Below are 20,406 nucleotides of genomic sequence, written 5' to 3' on the forward strand. Positions count from 1 at the left end.
GTTTTTACTATGACTGCCAGGGTGACATTCTCTGTGAATATTCTGGCACTTTCAGTCAGTGGGAGTGCACTAATGGGAAGACCTGCTTTCATTCATCTACATTTCACAATCACATTCAGTTCAGCTCAGCAACAACACTACTAAACCTTTCACCCCTATGTGTGTGTGTGTGTGTGTGTGTGTCTGTGTGTCTGTGTGTCTGTGTGTGTCTGTGTGTGTAATGTTGACATCCCTTCCTGGAGGTCAGCCTCAGTAGGCGGGGTGGAAGATCTTTGCCCCCATCAGTCCCTTTTATCTTGTCCTGGAGGTCTGTCCCCGCTGAGCCCAGGACCTCCACCTGCAGGCCTGTTTGAAGGATCTCTCCACAGACTGTTACACTTTTCCATTCAGTTTCTGTCGGACCTTCAGATATTTTAAGATGCCGCTGTCACGTTCCCTGTCCATGTCGTCCCTGAGCGGGGTGCTGCCGGCCTGGGAGGAAGACGAGCTCCCCGTGGAGGATCTGCTGCTCTTTGAGGTGGCTTGGGAGGTCACCAACAAAGGTCAGATCACAAGTGTAATGATTTTCTGAAGAAATTAGATGTTTGAATTGATGCATTCAGTCAGTAAGTAAGCACGAGTTCAGCCACAGAGGGCTTTCTTCCAAATTCTATAGTGCGAACATTGCATTTTTATATTTCACAATGCTACCTTATCATTTCAAGTATTTGAACATAGTATAGCCTGCAACTTGAATCAAAGTCAGCCATAATGAAGGGAAAATATTGTCTGATTTTAGCAGGAAACTGCATGATTTATCCGGAGATTTCTCAGATTGTATAGTAACTGTAAAATAATTCCATACAGGGCATTTTATCAAAAGCAACAAATGAAGCATGTCCATTAATGCTTATGACTCAGCACTTAAAAAGTCTGTCTGTTTGGCAGTGTTGGTTTTATTTTGTGTAAATCTGTGTCTCTGTACCCCATAAAGAGCAAATATTGAAATCCAGTGAGCATAGACACAGAGTCTGCTCCCTCTTAAGAGTTAAACATTAAACTGCAGATAAGTGGTGAAAGAGAAAAAGGCATGTGTAATAACACAGACATGAAACAAAAACTGACAGCGAACAAACTGGATAAATAAATTCCTGGATAAGGTGTCAACATATCCTAAGTGTTGGTGACAGTGTGTCACCCTGTGTCACCACTCATTATGACTGTATATACCCTCAGTTTGACTTTAGCTTTGACTGAGGCAGAGCCGTACTGCTGAGGATGACGAGGTCATGATCCCTTTGGGGGATGTAGAGGTTTTGCAATTTGTTTCTAATGTGTGTAGCAATCAGTATAGGTGGAGATTAGTTGTGGAAATGGTCTGCTAGTGATGACATCATCTATTGGTTTCAGCACCAGTATGTTATACACTCAAAATATTCTAATGTTTTTGAATTAAGTCTTTTTGTCAGGCTCACGTATTTTAATGACATAAAATTTCCACCCAACTGAAGCAAGTAATTCTAACATAAACTAAAAAGTATCACATATGGAATTAAATCAAATAAAGCTGAGATTAATAGACCATAAGAATTTATCTAACTATAACTCACAGAATTTACCTAATTTACTTTAATAAAGTTTATGTAGTTACTGTTAATATTCTAAGTATTTCAAATATGTTAATGTTCATCAATTCACAGCTGGATGGAAATTTTATATGTAATTGAAATATGTAAACTTGAGAAAATACATAAAATAATTTCTGTCTTTCTTCCATAGAGTACATATTACAGTATTCATATTATATTGTGCATATAGTGCATGGTCATGTTGTCAAACAGTTCAGAGGTTATTGGCCATTCTGGTGTTTTCTCTGCCCTCTGCTCTTATATAACGCCTGCTCTCTGATGCAGTTTAGACGTCACTGATTGTTGATGGTCGTTCATATCAATATTTGTCTTTTTGCTGCCACGTGAGAGACTTGGAAAACATTTCCACATGTTTTGGTCTGTTACAAAAAAGAAAAAAAATCTGTCTGTGTCACAAACCAAACAGCGATGAGATCAGTTTGTAGCCTGCTTTAAATTTACATTTTCCATTTTTTTTTAATGTTTATCTGTATGAAATTACCCCCTTAGAACTGTGTCAATCTGGTCTTGATTTAATTTCAGACTCATCTTTTTTTCAGATTTTTCCTGACCTTTAAGATCCAAAATTAACACATCCATCCCAAAGTCCAAAGTCAACTGCATAAATACTCAGGGACAGATGTGCCTCTCCAAGTCTCTTAATAACTCCAAGTATGGATGAATGCACGTCTTTCTTCAGAATAACCTTCTTGAAAATAGAGAAACATCTGAATTTAAAATTTATGACAGATTATGTACATGTACAATTTAGGTTAGCCCATGAGACAATTGTTACAAAATGCACTTAATTATAATAGACTGTATCAGATGAGTCTTATACAGAACCGTAACTCAACTGATCACTTTGACTTGTGAGGACTATCTGACCTTTGACCTCTATTAGTGTATTCAGGTAGAACAGGGTCCCAAATTTAAAACAGCATTTCCTTCATCTTACTCAGTGACGTCACACTAATTAACACTTTAAATGAAGAGAAGTTAAAAACACAACTTCAGGGATTTCTCATCCGTTCACTCTCTGTATGTGAACCTGCAGTTGGAGGAATCTACACGGTGATCCAAACCAAAGCCAAGATCACAGTGGATGAATGGGGGGAGAACTACTATATGATGGGGCCCTACTTTGAACACAACTTTAAGACTCAGGTGGAAGGCTGCGAGCCGCCAAACCCCGCCATCAGGAAGGCCATGGACGCTCTCATCCACAACGGCTGCCAGGTGGGAGAGAGTGAGTGTTTGTGTGTGTTAGAAATAGACAAAATGTCTCATGTCTAATGTAATTAAGGACGTTGAGAGTGCTATTTTAGTTTTAGTTTAATTTTAATAATTGCTAACACGTATGATTGTGTCTGGAGCAGGTCGTCATTATTCATAGAATAAGTGGCTACCTGGGTTTGAGCAGATTTGTGTGTTTAAGAATTTGATGCACTTGATTCCTCTTATTTTTTCTCTTAACAGAAATAAGAGATATCCTTAAAATTAAGAGAATGTTGTTGCATAAAGCACATCGCCCAACCTCATAAGAGACTCGCTCACATCTCCCACCCAACACAATAGGCTATGATGCCAGAAATTAAAGTGATCACACCACTAAGCATGGGAAATAAACATAAACGGATAAACAAAAAAAGACACCCAACTATTAGCATATGAACTGACTACTGCACTAGTAGGCCTGTGTTTTCAAAACTTTTTTTTGGCTACGTTTAAAATATGGACTAAAATGTATTCAACAGAGATGTTTATTACATAGTATTAATAGTGTTCATAATTATCTCTTAAAATACACTAAATTCTATGGTTAGGCCTCCTGGTTTCACAGTTAATTCTATGCCTATTATCACTGAGTGCATTTTTATTTATACTTATCTTTTTTTAATGACCAGTCATACCTTTTAAGAATGCATCATACCCAGCAACACAGTCAACCACACCTTCTCACTAGGGTAAAAGTTTCTCTCCCTTTGTTGCTCAGAGTTGTGCTGTGAATTTCCCTAAATTACTCCTAAGCCAGAACTCCTTACTACAAAGTGAGGATCTCTCTGAGAGTATTCCCAGAATGTCTGTGAATATGACCTCTGTTTTTTTTTTCAAAATATCCAAAATCTTTATAGCTCAGTCTGGTTAAGGATTCACTTTGTTCTGAGGTTCACTAAATTCACTAGACTCAATAAGGAGATTGGTGGTTGGCATTAGAGCAATTAGATCTTCATCACGCAAAAAGACACTGGCTTAGAAAAATGAAAGTAAAAAATATTTTTTATGAAAGGTATTTTGTTAAGTATCAGTTCTCTGATACACTTCCCTTTTTCCATAACTCAAGCTTTTCCCTTTCCGAGAAACCCAAATTAATTCCACATGACTCAAATTTACCACTCAAATATACCATGGGAACCAAATAAATGTACATTGCACAAATATGCATATATTAAGACTGACTTTATTCTCCCACCCCAACAGTGTCACAGTGTACATGCACTTTACTAATTCACCAAACTCTCACTGATAGTACTTGTGCATTGTCTAGCTACCAATCAGTAGCCACTAGATGGCACCATATATCAGAGACCATGAGGATCCAGGAGTCTGGACAAATATTTCAGTCCAAAATTGTCCCAATTTAAATGCTATAGGTAGCTCATTGGTCTGCTAAAACAAAAAAAACTGCCACCACTTAAGTCAAAATATTTTACTCCAGTCCATGATGTGTTAGAAACAGAAAATGTAATGTTACAAGCCTGCAAAATTTGAGTGAACAGTGCCTGACCACATAAAGACAACCTGAAGATGAAATCTAATTAAGATCCAAAAGTTTTCAAAGGTAACAAATGCTCAGTTGCAGGGAAACATGCATAAAATGATGCACAATAATTTATTTCATTTATACAAAATTGCAACCACAATAATGGCTTCTTGGGTTTAAAAACTCAAACATAACAGTTTATGGAATTAGAAATGCTAAAAGAAACAAATATTGTATGTGATATTGTTCTTTTCCTTAAAGGTCCAGTGTGCAGGATTTAGGCTCTTCTGCAGAAATGTTATATAATATTCATAACTATGTTGTTCTAAGTGTATACTTAACTGAAAATAGAATTTCTTTACCTAAGAACAAGCCGTTTATATCTACCCACAAAGCAGGTCCTCTTCCACGGAGTCCTCCATGTTGTTTCTACAGTAGCCCAGGATGCACAAACCAAACATTGGCTCCTGTTAGGACCATAAGTATTTTCACTACCATAGTTCTCCTACACGCTTGGCACATGGGAGAAGTTTCAGTTCTGCAATCTCCCCAATAGACACCACTAAAACCTCACACTGCACCTTAAAGTAGAACCTTAAATGTAGGACTTCTGCATGTAGGGATTCTTCTATTTAAGTAAAGACATTGAGAACTTTTTCTACCACTATTATTTGCAAAAAAAAAATCAATGTCAGCAGCTGTGTATGAGCAGGAAATTGCTGATAGAGGCTCTCATCGCAGTGTGTTTTTAGTGGACCCAGTCACACTAATTACATTTTGCCGATTGCTCTCTAAATGGTATTTCTCTCACTGGGCTTCCTTTGCTGACGTTGATGCTGCAGGTTTATTTTGGCCGCTGGCTGATTGAGGGCAGCCCCTTTGTGATCCTGTTCGATATCGGCTCTGCAGCCTGGAACCTGGACCGCTGGAAGGGGGACCTGTGGGAGACCTGCCACATAGGCTTACCCTACCATGACAGAGAGGCTAATGACGCACTCATCCTGGGCTCCCTGATCACCTGGTTCTTCAAAGAGGTGAGGTGGTGTTCAGCCTGCTGTTCAGCACGCTGCTCATCTGTAAATTCCCAGAATGTCAACATTTTACCTCCTGCTGCCATTTCTGGCTAAAAAAGTGCGAAAGTGACCGTATGAATTTAGTAAACACTATTTCTAACTCAGATGCATCCTTTGTTTTCCAGTTAACAGACCAGCTGGGAGACAATCCCAATGTCATCGGTCATTTCCATGAGTGGCAGGCGGGTCCAGGGGTTATTCTCTCTCGCTCCCGCAAGATTCCCATGGCAACGGTCTTCACTACACACGCCACCCTGCTGGGAAGATACCTTTGTGCTGGGAATGCCGACTTTTACAACAACTTGGACAAGGTGAGAGACCAGGAGATCAAGTTGGTCATGCAGTATACAGAGGCATACACATACTGTCACTGCCTAAAACAACACTGTAACAGATATGGACACATTATTACTGAAGGCGACAATGCAGCTCCTGCATTATTCTTAGAGTTAAATGCAGCTTGTGCATAGTTGATACTGTGCGAACATGGCAACCTGATCTTACAGAAATACATGAAATAAGCACAACCTCTTAACACCACATTATGTGGTTATGTGGTGGCAGGTTTTAGCACCACAGAAACAATGCCAATGGAAAGTCAATTAGGACCATTTGTTGTGATGGGCACATGAATTCCCTGACTCAACGATGTGGTTAATGTTACAACCCCACAGGTAGTATGAAGAGAGGGAAGGTCCATGTAGGGAGGAGGTTAGGATGGTGGATGGGTCAAATAAATACAGGACTTTCACCCAGGAGACAGCTGTTTATGTCCTAACCCTAACCCTTACCCTAATACCCTAACACAGGACTTTCCGCCAGGAGCCTACTGTTTGTGTCTTAAGTTAAAATGAAACTTAACGCTGACCTCTTTTAACTTTACATACTTGCATCCTTTATGTAGTTACACCACTTTACAAAGTATTTATGTCCCGTACAAAACGAACATAGATATTTTCACCAAAAACACAATCTTTTTCTAAGTCTAACCAAGCAGTTTTGGTGCCTAAACCCAACTGTGCCACCACCATGTAATGCAGTGTTAAGTAGTCACGGTCATTTCACATATTTCTGTAAGATCATGTTGCACATGCTGATTATTTCTATAGGATTTCTATTTAGTTATCGAGGTTCAGGGTTAAAGGTTATTATACAACATATGGTTGGACAGCAAAACGCAGCTGTAGTCCCTCTATGCTACACACACACACACACAAAAAAAAAACAGCAGTGCATTTTTTGTAGTTTGCATGAGGTGGCGCAGCAGCAACAAAAACACAGGTGGATTCTCTGGGAAGATAATACGGCCGGCATCTTAACATTAAAAATGAGTGACACTTGATCATCAAGCATCCCAGATGCAAAGTTAGAGTCCCCCTTCCCCCTTCCCACTGGAGTCCTGCACTTTGTTAGCCTGGACCACCGACTACAAATAGACTCCAAACAAAAACCAGAATACTTCCGATACTAAATCTTGTCTCATCACCTATAGACTCAGAATCTGTGTATAGAGAGTGTTCCACACCTGACCAATTACTGCATAAAATGGGCCTAACCCAGCTGTGTGTCTGGGGCCAGGGCTTTTAAACACTGTTTCACCATTCAACAAGTACTTTGTTTGAAACATTCTAACACTTTTATTCCAGTGCACACCATAAAACATGTTTCTTTCTTCTAACTTCTGGATAGAGTAGTCAAGACTGGAGTGGAGTGGAGCACTTGAGAGACAAAACTCTTGCATACATTAAGACATTTAAAAAGGGGTTTTATTCTGAATTTTTGGAGCCAGCATTGAGCAGCCACTAGTTGCAAGATTAATTGCAAAAGAATTTAAGAATTTTGTCATTTGTTTCAATTGTCGGTCATCATGGTGGCTGCTTGCTAAAAAAAAGGTGTCTTCAAAATTCCAGGAACCAAGACAAAGACACCTGGTTTATTGCTTGATAACAGTTATTCATTAGCATTTAGAGCTACAGTATTCCCCAGGCTTTGAAAAGGTCCAAGAGGTTAGAAAATACTCCCTCATGTAACTCTTCCATCCCAAAAACAACACATGAAATCCCCATTTGATTCACCTTCTATGTTTTCACCAAAACGTGATTCTCACACCACCTATGGGAGTTACTGCACATGATTATCACATATGGACCTGAAGATCTCCCACATATTTCTTCTTGTCCATATCAACAACATATTAAGATCAACAAACCATGATAATAGCAATATGCATTGGATTTGGGACACACATGCAAACACAAACAATTTTGAACATGCACGCACACATCCTACATAGTTCTGTTTCATCAGATTCATTTTCACATTCAAAGGTTCAGGTCAACAAATCGCAGTCCTTTACAGTCACTTAGAGCATCATCAGCGGTGTTGAGTTGTGTGGAGGGGTCAGTGTGAGGTTTATAATTGGCCCTGCTCTCGTCACATCCTAAAGGTCAGCGTGCAGCTAAAGGCCACTCACTGGCTGAATGGATAATTGACAGACATCGTGTTTACAACCCTTGACTTGAACAGGAAGTCCAGAGGCACTTCACGCCTGTTCTATTGAAGGAATCATATCAATATGCATTTTCGGTTTTATTGGCTGTGTCTTATTATGCACGCAGGATAGAGGAATCAAAGCAGAACATGGAACCAGAGAGCTGTATTATGTACCAGAGATACACATTGTAAATGAAATCAAAATAAAATATATTATATATATATATATATATTTTTTTTACATGTATAGTAGTTGTATGTGTTTAGCAAACATCATTTGAAGTTTAATTAGCAGTGGGATGCCAAAGTCACAGTTTGATTTACATTTATTTGTTCACATTACATCACTTCCTGTTAGTAAAAACAATGCTTTTACAGCCTCTACTCACCTTTAGATGCATGCAGAATCATGCAAACACACACAGATGCACATGAGCTCAAAGGCAGTCATTCAGATTTGGATTTCATAGGTCAGGGTTTCACAATACAATTTATTATCCAGAAGCATATAAACTGCTGTAATACAAATTTAAGAAAAAAAGAAGCTGAAAACTAGTGTTTTGATACTGTTTGTTATAAGGATGTGGTTTTGCATGTTGCATGCAGGACTTAAGGCATCTACAGCTGCGATCTTACATTCACATTCACAAGGTTTAAATGAAGTAGATTTAATTATAAATACAATCCTTTGTGTCTTCAAAAATCAACTGAAAAAATGTATATTAATTTATTAATAAAATTAATAAATAAATAAAATTAGCTTATACATAGCATGTCACTTCATGTACCTGCAAGCTCTGTGGCACTTCTGTCAGGTCGAATGTTGAACTGAACATTGAGCATAGACTGTATGAAGTAATGGACATCCCAATGTAAGTCTATGGGAAAAGGAGTTATGCACTCAATGACACTAAGTGGCGGACACAGAAGTTGTAGTTACATGGTTTGGCCACTATGTCACACTTCCTGGGGGCCTGGTTGAAATAAGTTCGTTTGTAGTCTCTATATACAGACTTTACATTCAGTGAATGTAGAGTCTGTAGGCAAACCCCGGAGATCTTGCCTCCGGAAGAAGAGCGGAAGAGCCCTGGTTTCCAGTGCTAGGCTGTATTTGGCATCTGCCGGAAGTCAGACGCCGAATACAGCCGATGGGTTCCAAGAATGGTTCATTTGTAATGTAACACAATGCAACATAGATACATTATGTATGTGAGTTATGTAAGTACATGACCGCAACAGTAAGATTTGCAGTTTAATTAAATTTTCTTACTTTCAGTGCTTGAATACATTTTGTGAATTTTGTGAATCCTACATTTATACTACAAGGTTAAAAATGACAATTCTTGAATAATTGCCCCTCACACCGTACTGACCTGTGTGTTGTAGTTCAACATCGACAAGGAGGCGGGTGAAAGGCAGATCTACCATCGTTACTGCCTGGAAAGAGCGGCGGTCCACTGTGCTCACGTCTTCACCACGGTTTCCCAGATCACCGCTGTGGAGGCCAGCCACATGCTGCACAGGAAGCCAGGTGGGGAAGCTTTCCACTGTTGCACCTTGATTTTAACAGAGTTGATTTGATTGTTTTAAGCACAGTGATGACAGCTAGTTAGTCTATTCATCCATCCATTTGCCTATTAAAGCTGTCCTGTTGCTGTGTTGATGGTACAGATGTGGTGACCCCGAACGGGCTGAATGTGAAGAAGTTCTCGGCCATGCATGAGTTTCAGAACCTGCATTCCACCAACAAGGCCCGCATCAAGGAGTTTGTCAGAGGACACTTCTATGGGTGGGTGGAGTTTATTCATGTAGCTCTGATTCATCTCATTTAAAGGTAACCCAGATTTTTGTTTTAAGAAGGGGCTGTCCAGTTTTGATTCATTACAGGAGAGACCATTCACATATTAACTGAGACAAAGTACTTCAGAAAATTATGAATTTCTGTCATTCTTAATTCTTCTCAGTCACCTGGACTTCAACCTGGAGAAAACCCTCTTCTTCTTCATTGCCGGACGCTATGAGTTTTCCAACAAAGGAGCTGATATTTTCCTTGAGTCACTCTCCAGACTCAACTACCTACTGCGGGTGAGATCCTTTAGTCCTTTGCATTCAGTAGCACTTTGCTGTACGCATTAAATGTGCAAACCTCGCAAAAAGTACACCTTCAAATGTTTTATAACCTTGTAAAGACAAAAGATGAGAGTATAATCTTCAGCATGCATTCCTGTACGCTACCACTTTGTCCTGATCCCCCTGTTTTTCTTTCCTCACTCTATCCACAGGTCCACAGAAATGATGTAACAGTGGTAGTTTTCTTCATCATGCCAGCTAAAACCAACAACTTCAATGTGGAGTCACTGAAGGGACAGGCAGTACGCAAGCAGCTCTGGTATGTCCCGATGTGGTTTATATAACAGTTCAATACCAGCATAACAACCCCATTGCCAGAATAAATGTTGACATTGTACATTTCTGTGAACCATGGATATTTTACATTTGTAGGTTATTATGTAGCAGATAAGTTGAAAGTTCACATTTCAGCAAAGGTGCGGTTAACATGTGGTTAGGTTTGGGTATTTCCTGCTGAGGATAAAAAAAACTGTCCTCAGCAGGAAATGCAGAAATGTCTCACTAAAAACCAACTGCTTTTCGTTGCGCCATCCCAACTGGAAATGCAGCGATGTCTCAGTACCGTTCAAATACTTTTCATGACACTATCCATGGCAGGAGACACAGCAATGTAAAAAACAAATGTTTTTTGTTGCACTATACCCGTTGGAAATACCACGACGGGTCACTATGAAACACCCATGTGTGATGGCCAAATGGTTGCTGAAAACGCAGCAATGACTCGCTAAAAAATTGTTTCAAACAGTCTTCGAAAATAGTCTGCAGCTTGGCAGGTGTCTTGCCTATAGGCGGAAAAACAATGGCATTGACTGATCTCTTATGGTCATGCAAATAATGACTTGTCCCTAAGAAGCAAATGCAAAGGGGGCATGATAGTGTAGTATAACAAAACAAAAAAAGGAGGAGGTTGAGGTTGATGAAGTGTTTCTATCACCATAAGCAAACATTGGTTTAACCATGTCTATGATTTTTCCTCAACCTTAACCAAGTTGTTTTTATGCCTAAACTAACCACAGCAGCGGCAGATAAAAATAGTAACATAAACCACTTTTGGATTGGGGAACCAGCAGGCAAGCTTCTAGTCCCACGCTGGTTTGTTGAACCTCTAGTCTAGACCTGAAAATGTAGGACATTGATGGAGAGGATGGTCTCTCATGTTGTCCTCATAGAGAGTTAATAATAGATGTTTCCATTTTCATATTATTGTTTAGGACATGATATGTGTGTGGTTAAGCAATGCTGGTGACGTTCATTAGTTAGGGGTGAATGGTAAATATAAAGGTACAGTTCTTAAGAAGGTTTCCATTTGGCTTTTACAGGGATACAGCTCACACTGTGAAGGAGAAGTTTGGTAAAAAGCTGTATGATGCTCTGTTAAAGTAAGTAAATGGACACTGTAAGTGTACCTATAGCTTTATTGATTTTACACTGTGTACATCAACACGGCTTCTCTGTGATGAATGGTGAATGCTCTGTGTTAGTGTTTAATGGTCTGTTCTGTCCTCAGAGGGCAGATCCCGGACATGAGCTCCATTCTGGATCGAGACGACCTCACCATTATGAAGAGAGCCATCTATGCTACTCAGGTACTGGAGCTTTTCTCTTCTCCTTCTCTGTTTACAGTAAACATGTAGTGGCATCAGTTTGAGTTGTTTGTTGTGTCTTCCATATGATTTCTTTTTTTAAATTTGTGTAACATGGCAAAACATACGTTAATAAGACGGAACATAACAAAGTGAGTTATCATGAAATAACACTCGAAGCAGAGACTACAGCAAACAACATCAGGGTTAGATAAGACTGGGGTAAGCTTGCCTGTGGCGCCCAGTGTTCTAGGTCCAGCTCTGCCTAGAGTTCTTCCTAAAGTAACATAAATTATAACATAACATTTACATTATTATTTATCATTTCATTGTTCTTTAACAAAATAATTATTAACTGAAGTTTAATTAACTGTCAGTTTACCATTTATAAATGATGGTTATTGTAGGTGTTTTCCAAAGATTACATTTTTGCGAGTTAAGTAAATGTGTTGTGCACTGACTAAAAGGCTTCCTCTGTAATGATAACAATTTATTGGAAGTGTACTGAGTAAAATCCCCGTTTTCCATATTATTAGCATTTCTCAAGTTAAGTCCTTCTCAGGAACCTTCTTGTAACCTGACATTTCCTTTCTAGGAAACCATTAAATAATACAAAGAATTACTGGTGTTGTTTTGTCTTGTGATGCGGTGTGAGCCAGTAATCAGATATCATTAGTTTCAGATGATGCCTGCACTGATCAATACCTCTCAGAATCACACTCTGAAAGGTTACAAGACGCGGACCACTGACTCACAGTCATTAGGTCATTTCTCCTCTCTCCGCTGCTTTAGCGATGTGGGTTTGAATGTGTGTGACGTATAGTGTATGGATGCAGCTATGTAAACATTAACAACCCTCTGTCCTTAGGACCCTCACAGCGAATAAGGCAAAACTCCACCTTTGTTTTTCCCCCTTTAACGGGGGAAAAACAAACTGAATACACACATTGTTTCTCTGTCCAGTGGTGTTCACAGTAGACTTCATCATGTTTCAGTCTCTTATCCTGATACAATGAGTATGAGCTTAATTAACATTACTATCCTTCAGGGACATTGATTTAAGTGAAATCACAACAACATTCAGGACCCTGACCCCATTAAACTGACCTTATGAGGATATAGATCTTACATGGACTGTCAAGTCAATCACCAGAAGAAAATGTTGGCATTGTATATGTTTCTGTAGGCCACAGGTACATTATATTTATATGTTATCACGTAGTGGATACGTTGAAATATCCATTTTTGGAGGCTTGATAACAAAAACAACCACTTTGTGTGACAGAAAAAACGGAGAAAAAAAACTGGAGAAAAAAACGATGTCTTGGAAAAAAGAACCGCTTTTCATGGCACTGTCCCAAGTTCAAAACACAGCAATTTCACAAGAAAAAACAACTGCTTTTTGTGGCGCTATCGGGGCTGGAAACACAGCAGTGTCTCGGTAAAAATCATGCTTTTCATGACTATCCAGCTCTAAACGCAGTGATGTCTCTGCAAAAAATTACCACATTTCAGGGCACCCACTAGCTCACCTGGTAGAGGAGGCGCCCCATGTACAAAGCAGTATCCTTGCTGCAGTGGGTCCATGTCATTGGTCCGACAGCCCATTGGTCCGACATCCCATTAGTCTGACGGTCCGTGGTGCTGAATGGCTCCCAGCAGGCGTATTTCTACCTTGATGGTGTGCCATGACCGGCTCTTGGTCAGCTGGGAAAGGCTTGAGGCGGAGCAGGCTCACGGCTTATGTGTTTGTCACTTTCTTTTTCATTTTAACCCACACCATGATCTTTTCCTGACCCTAACCAAGTGGTTTTTGTGTCTAAACCTAACCAGACCTTAACCACAGGGCATCATGATGATTTCGGAACGGACTTCGGAACAATGGGTTTAATATGGTCGGAACAATGGGATGTCGGACCAATGGGCTGTCGGACCAATGGGCAGTTCCCGCTGCAGCAGCCACGGGTTTGATTCCAGCTCACAGTCCTTTGCTGCATGTCATCCCAGGCATCTCGCCAAGGTGTCACTGCAGCCACAATCACCTCCACCTCAGCTTATGTACTGCTTCCCTATATAAATGTTGATATGATAACTATAAAGCATACAAATGCAATGTACATGTGGCATGCAGAAACATATATTGCATCAACATGCAAAACATACAGCATTTTCTTCGAGTGAATGGGCTGGTGTTTTCATATATTTTGTCAGGTATGAAAATGTGGTGCTTGAAAATTCCATCACAGAACCACACAATCCAGACACCAAACTGACCTTTGCCTGTCTTTTAAATAAAACTGTATGCACAGAGACACAGCCTTCCTCCAGTGACCACTCACAACATGCAAGACGACTCACAAGATCCCATCCTGTCCAACGTTAGACGCGTCGGCCTCTTCAACTCCAGGACCGATCGAGTCAAGGTAGACCTCATATTCCTGTATTTACTGTTTCACATATTGCAAATAATGACAAGTCCACGTTCAAGTGGAGACTAAAGCTCATGTTTCTACTCTACATTTCTCAGATTATCTTCCACCCTGAGTTCCTGTCCTCCACCAGTCCACTGCTGCCGATGGACTATGAGGACTTTGTTCGTGGCTGTAACCTTGGAGTGTTCCCCTCTTACTATGAACCATGGGGATACACACCTGGTAACTTCACAGCTGGGACATAAATCTCCACAGCAGACACACGAGGCAATGACGGAGTAGTTCTTCAGCATTTTGTATAGCTGGTGCACACTTTACAATATGGCAGTCTATGAGCTCATGAAACCTGGAAACCAGTTCAGGCTTACAATGCATGTTGTGCTGCATCATTAATGCATGACGCATACTTTGCATAGCAATCTGTAGAACACGCTGTGCAAAAAGGCACCTTACATAAGCTGACATGCTGTGTTCACACTTTGAGCTACAAAGCAACACTGTGGCCAGCTGCATTAACACCGAATTGCCCTTGAAGTGTTGCTCGTTGGCGTAGTTATGTCATCCTGGGCTTGTATGTGTCTGCTACTTGCGACAAAGCACCCCGACTGAATGTTATCTAAATTTTGTATTTGGTCAAAAAAATATTTATGCTTTAATTAATGTCTGGACCTTATTTTTGAAAAAATACATGCAGTAGTCAGTAACAGCGAGAGACAAATGATTTTTTGATCCCATTTGATTGTGTCATATGATGTTTGTCAATTTAAAACCTAATTTTGCAAGTCAAGTAGGTTGCTGTATGTCGTGGGTTCGTCGCAGTACTCTATAGTTTTTTGTGAAACTCAGCTCAGTGAAGTACATCTGTTGTCTGGCACAATATACGTCACCTTTACCAGCTAGCTAAATAGCTATCTGGGTAATTTAGCTATGTTCCACGCACAAATGTAACAATATCTTATCTAATGTCTTTTATCCAGTGACTCCTGTTTTTGTAATCACCCAGGAAGCAAAGAAAAGAGCAAGGAGTACGATACAAAACACACAGGCATCGTAGCTTCAGTGAGAGAAAAAGCTATGATGTCATTTCAGGGCTCGACAGTGCGAGCGTTTCACTCGCATTTGCGACTAAAAATAGGTGTGTGCGAACTGTAAAAAATATTTAGGGGCACGTGCGCATAAAAAAAACAGCCGAAGCAGCCTATATTTTTGTCAATAAAAAAATATGATATCTAACCGCAAATGTTGGAGGATCTCCAGCCGCCTTCCCTCTTCCCTCTTCCCCGTGTGACACGGTTATGGGTGGTTTTCCAAGCCACTGTCGGCACAATGAATATAAGTCCCACTGTCGGCAGCGTGGAAATAAGTCAAAGTGTGGCGGAGAAGAGGNGGAAAACACATTATTTGATCAATTTACATTGTGCCCCTAAAGTTCTTTGTGTGCTCCTTACTTTTTCAACTTAGGAGCACATGTGCTCCTTGGGAAAAAAGTTAGCATCAAGCCCTGCATTTACATGACTTGTGTAAATGTTGTAATTACATATTTTCAGTCTTATAGTTAAACAGTTTTAGGACAAACTTTCTTAACTTGCAGAATGATCTTTTAAACTGACAAACATCGTATGTGTAATTCATGGCGCAATTCAAATCGGATCAAAAATTATTTGTCCCTCCCCATTAACTATGTACACATTTTCTCTGAAATTTTTCTACAAAAGTGGACACTTTTGGATTTTACCTATATATTTCCTCCAGTTCCATGGTGGTCCACCGAAAGGGGAGATACTTTGGCTCCCTATACATAGAAGGCTTGCACAGAGTGCCCCAGGAATGAGACCTAAAATTTGGAAATTAGTTTTTTGCATTTTTGCAACACGTGGTTTCCTCGTCTCAACGTTGATGGGTTTTTTTTTGAATGGGTTTTTGCTTAGATGCCCAAAATACGTTCTGTGCTGAACACAAGCTTAAGAGACTTTTGAAGTTGCATGTCACTGGCTTACATTGAAAAAGACTTGTAGCCTGTTGCTGTGTAGCTCGTTGTGTGAACATAACATTAAACCTCAACATTCTGTATATGAAATTCACCCAGCTGGTAGTCTTTGATCAGCACACTATTTAATGCAATGAGATGATCTCGTCATACTCTTTCTGAGCTGTGTTGTTCCTCCCCAGGTGAATGCACTGTAATGGGCATTCCCAGTGTGACCACCAACCTGTCAGGTTTTGGCTGCTTTATGGAGGAGCATGTGTCAGACCCTGCTGCCTATGGTGAGGACACACACACACACACACACACACACACACACACACACACACACACATTTTGTCTTATAATCAGAACTATTACTGCCCTTTCACTTTGAGGATTTACATGACTGTCCACATGCTGACACTGATACTGTCTGTGTTTTTTCTTTTCCCTCCCCATCTTGTCTCTCACTGTCTCTATCAGGCGTTTACATCGTGGACCGGCGGTTCCGTGCAGCCGAGGAGTCCTGCAACCAGCTGACCCAGTTCATGTTCAATTTCTGTCAGCAGTCTCTGCGCCAGCGCATTATCCAACGGAACCGAACTGAGAGGCTGTCTGACCTGCTGGACTGGAGATACCTGGGACGGGTCTGTCTTTGCTGCACCAGCATCAATTAGATGATTGATAGAAGAGAGAATACAATATCTATCAGGCAGAACACTTAATTCATGTCTGCACACAGTTCATATTAACGGAATCATAATAATCAATAAAACAGAAAGAGATTTTCATTAAACCATGATTCAGATGCACATTAGGTTTGACACTGAGCTGTAAGTCAGTGTAGCTTGAGTAGTAAACAAGTTCAAGACCAAGAAGTTAAGTTCTTGTACTGGACGTAAACATGGGCCAGAAACAGGAAGTCTTTTCACTGTGTTCCCTCCGTAAACCCATCTCCTTTTTCATGTTACTGTTTTGAAACAGAATCGTAAAATGCCTTTTAAAAATTTTCAAAACAAAGGCGAAAACTTGAGCTGAAGATGTAGATCTAGCAAGATGTTCTGTCAAATGTTACCCAGTTTTTGATGTCCATCACTGCTGATCTGTCATTTGCAGTTCTACATACACGCCCGCCATCTGGCACTTCATAGAGCATTCCCAGACAAGTTCAAGATAGACCCCATGGCCCCAATGAAGGTAAGGAATACTGTCCAAGAAATCTGGAAGTTTGTGAATGAGTGAGTGAACAGGAGAATGAACACCCCTGCCAAGGCCCCAGAGTCATCAGCATAAGTTATTTTAATAATGAAGAAACTGTTTTTACATTTTGGATCTACACCTGCAAACAGATGCCTTTAGTATCCAGTGCAACTGCTTTATGTGCAGTAGTTCATGGGAAATTAGGTAAAATACCATATCTATGTTAAGAGATTATTTTTTAAAATTCTTGGATGTGGGGCTTTGTCCCATATTGCCTCCCATTTAAAATGCCCACTGCCCCTTTACAGCAATTCTTGTGACTGCTGAAAGGGACAGGTTACCCCTAAATCAAAAATACATATTTTCCCCAGATTGTTTTGGTGTGAGTTGCTGAGTGTTGGAAGTAGATGGCACTGAGCTTGTGGTGCTCAAAACACCAAAAAGAAAAAATTATATAAATTTGAAAAACTCAACAGCAATGTCTCTTTCAAGAAATCATGACCTGGTTACTCAAGATAATCCACAGACCTTGTTGTGAACAATGACATGTAGGAACTGTTTTCTTTCTAAACTACACCCACCAACCGGATCACTGCACAGGAGGAAGCAGGTCACCTAGGACCACTGAACAAGCTAATGTTGCAACTCAACCCATTAATGTTTACATCTCATGCTGTCATGAGCACAAGCCTCTCATCCATGAGTAGATGTAGCTTGGAAGTAATGGGCTTGGGAGAAGGTATCAGGTATTTTAAATCCAAAAGGCTCAAGCCCAAGTAAGGTCAAGAGTCAATAGTGTTTAAGTCCAAGTTGACTTAGGCTATGTCAGTTCAAGACCAGTAAAGGGCCTCAGTGAGACTGAAATAGTGAGAGCATGTAGAAACGCCCAGTAGACGGTAATATGGCGGAGTGAGAAGAGGCTGTAACCGCATGATGGTCTTGTTGTGATGTTCTGCATTAATGCCAGCTCAACTGAAGATGAAGTCTGTTATTGATATCCGAAGATATCACAAGTCTAAAGTCATTAAATTTATGACTCGAGTCTGACTTGAGTCCAAGTTATGTGACTCAAGTCCACACCTCTGCCATCTAGTTAGTATGTACCTTTATTAAGCAGGATAAGCCCCTTGAGATGAACCATCTCGTTTACAAGGGGGGTCCAACATACAGGCAATAGTTCCATTATATTGGAGAGAAGGCAGACATCTGTAAGTGATATCTCTAACACTCTGCAACTCACACCAAAACAATCTATACTGATAAATAGCACTACATAAGAGGAAAAATATGTATTTTTGATTTTGGCATGAACTATCCCTTTAAGAGTGCTCAGAGACTGGGCCAGAGGGATGTCCAGGTGTGGTTCAGACACACAGGTAATTGGCTTGTTAGTATCAGAACCTCTGGATGATATGACTCCTTAAAAAGTCAATCCAATGTCAACAAAGAGATGCAAAATGACTAAAATGTTTATTACTGCAAAAAAACAGGACTTTAAATTGGAGTCTTACCAGATATTTTCTCATTTCCCAATGTGCCCCAGTCAGCCCCCTCCCATTCAAAAGCATTATGGCACTACCATGCTTCCCACCCTTATTCATTTTATGCAGCAAGAGTTTTCACTGACAAATAAGCAAACAACAACTTTTAAGCACAATATCTCAATGGTGCTACAGACTGAAAAGCATCTTTCAGCAGCTCCCAGTGAATTGCTGTCTGAGAGCCAAGAACGGGGTCTCACTCTAACTGCACATGCATGTACATGAGAATCCCTCTCATGTACTGACTGGCACACACACATTGGATACTTTAGATTTCACCCACATTTGTCAGACTTTAATTGACAGCCTAACATTTGGATGAATGACAAGACATTATCGTGGAGTGTGCTGATGCCGATCCCCGCAGAATTACATAAAATAAGACTCCCCCTTTCTACCTTTGCTCCTCCTTTTTGATTCAAGGACTGTGATTTATACTATATCTGATACACAGTTTTCAGGTTCGATACAAATTTTGAATTTCAAACACAATTTGATTACATGTTAATTCGTCATTGACATGTATTAATACAAGAGTGATAAACATCTAGTTCCAAAAAAGGGAAAAAGAAGAAAGGGAAAAGGACGGGAGGTAAAAAAGAGGGATACAAAAGAAAGAGAAGAGATGAAGAAGGGAATTAGGAAAGAGGGGGACAAACAAAGGAAAAGTAAAGAAAGTGGTAAAGAAAGGAGGGAAAAGGAGGGTTGTGAATGACGGAAAGAGAGGAGTGACAATAAAACTTGACCTGACTTAAATACAATTTATGAAGTAACTGATAGTGATAAATTATTTATTTGCAGAAAATCTGAAGTCTCTGTTAGGTGGTTTAGACGTGAACAGAAAGCCGTTTGGAAAACAGAAAATCTTAAGGTATACTTTATAAAACTTTATGCAGAGTAATCTTCAATAACACCTTTGTCTCCTCAGACTGAGGGTTTCCGTTACCCCCGACCCTACTCAGTGCCCCCCTCTCCCTCTGCCTCCATCCACTCCACCCCCCACCACAGTGATGTGGAGGATGATGATGACGAGCCCTATGATGAAGATGAGGAGGCTGAGAGGGACCGACTGAACATCAAGTCTCCCTTTGTGCTGGGTACCATACCAGGGGGCAAGAAAAAGCAACCTGGAGAGTCAGGAAACTGAGATTTACCTTGAGTAGCTGCAGATTATACACAGGTTAATGGAATGTGAGGAGAATAAATTAAAAAAATAATAAAGTTTCTTGAACGTTAGTGGATTTTGAGACAAAATCATTAAAGGCCTGAAAGTGTAATGAAAATGGATGGTCTTGATTGCACTGGTTTGAAATGTACTAGTCTTGATCTAGGTCCAACACAATCCCAGACCTCGCTTCTGAAGAAATAAGCTGTCTTTGTGGGGTTCCCCAGGGCTCCATTTTTGGTCCACTGTTTTCAATATACATGCTTCCCCTCAGTCAGGTCATACAGAATAAAGATGTTGTCCTCAGTTGCTATGCAGATCATATTCAGTTATATGTTATAATGCAATCCAGTAATTCTAGCAGCCTAATTCATTTAATTGTTTGCCTTAATAACAGTGAAATTAAAAGATAAATAAATAAAACAATTTTACAATTTCACACCCTGTGTGTC

At 40.1% G+C, this 20,406-nt stretch overlaps 1 protein-coding gene across 1 annotated transcript; it reads left to right on the forward strand.

Moving 5' to 3' along the window:
- The first annotated feature begins 273 nt into the window (after positions 1-273).
- gys2 (glycogen synthase 2) lies at positions 274-20,393 on the forward strand. Its single transcript, XM_050036475.1, has 16 exons — positions 274-542; positions 2,665-2,846; positions 5,214-5,405; positions 5,570-5,755; positions 9,324-9,468; positions 9,609-9,726; positions 9,902-10,022; positions 10,220-10,326; positions 11,387-11,446; positions 11,575-11,653; positions 13,960-14,073; positions 14,178-14,304; positions 16,252-16,347; positions 16,532-16,695; positions 17,165-17,245; positions 19,718-20,393. The coding sequence occupies exons 1-16, from the start codon at positions 419-421 to the stop codon at positions 19,934-19,936; spliced, it is 2,115 nt and encodes a 704-aa protein (XP_049892432.1). The 5' UTR covers positions 274-418; the 3' UTR covers positions 19,937-20,393.
- The last annotated feature ends 13 nt before the right edge of the window (positions 20,394-20,406 follow it).

The sequence above is a fragment of the Epinephelus moara genome, chromosome 23, assembly GCF_006386435.1.
Source record: "Epinephelus moara isolate mb chromosome 23, YSFRI_EMoa_1.0, whole genome shotgun sequence".
NCBI classification, from domain to species: Eukaryota; Metazoa; Chordata; class Actinopteri; order Perciformes; family Serranidae; genus Epinephelus; species Epinephelus moara.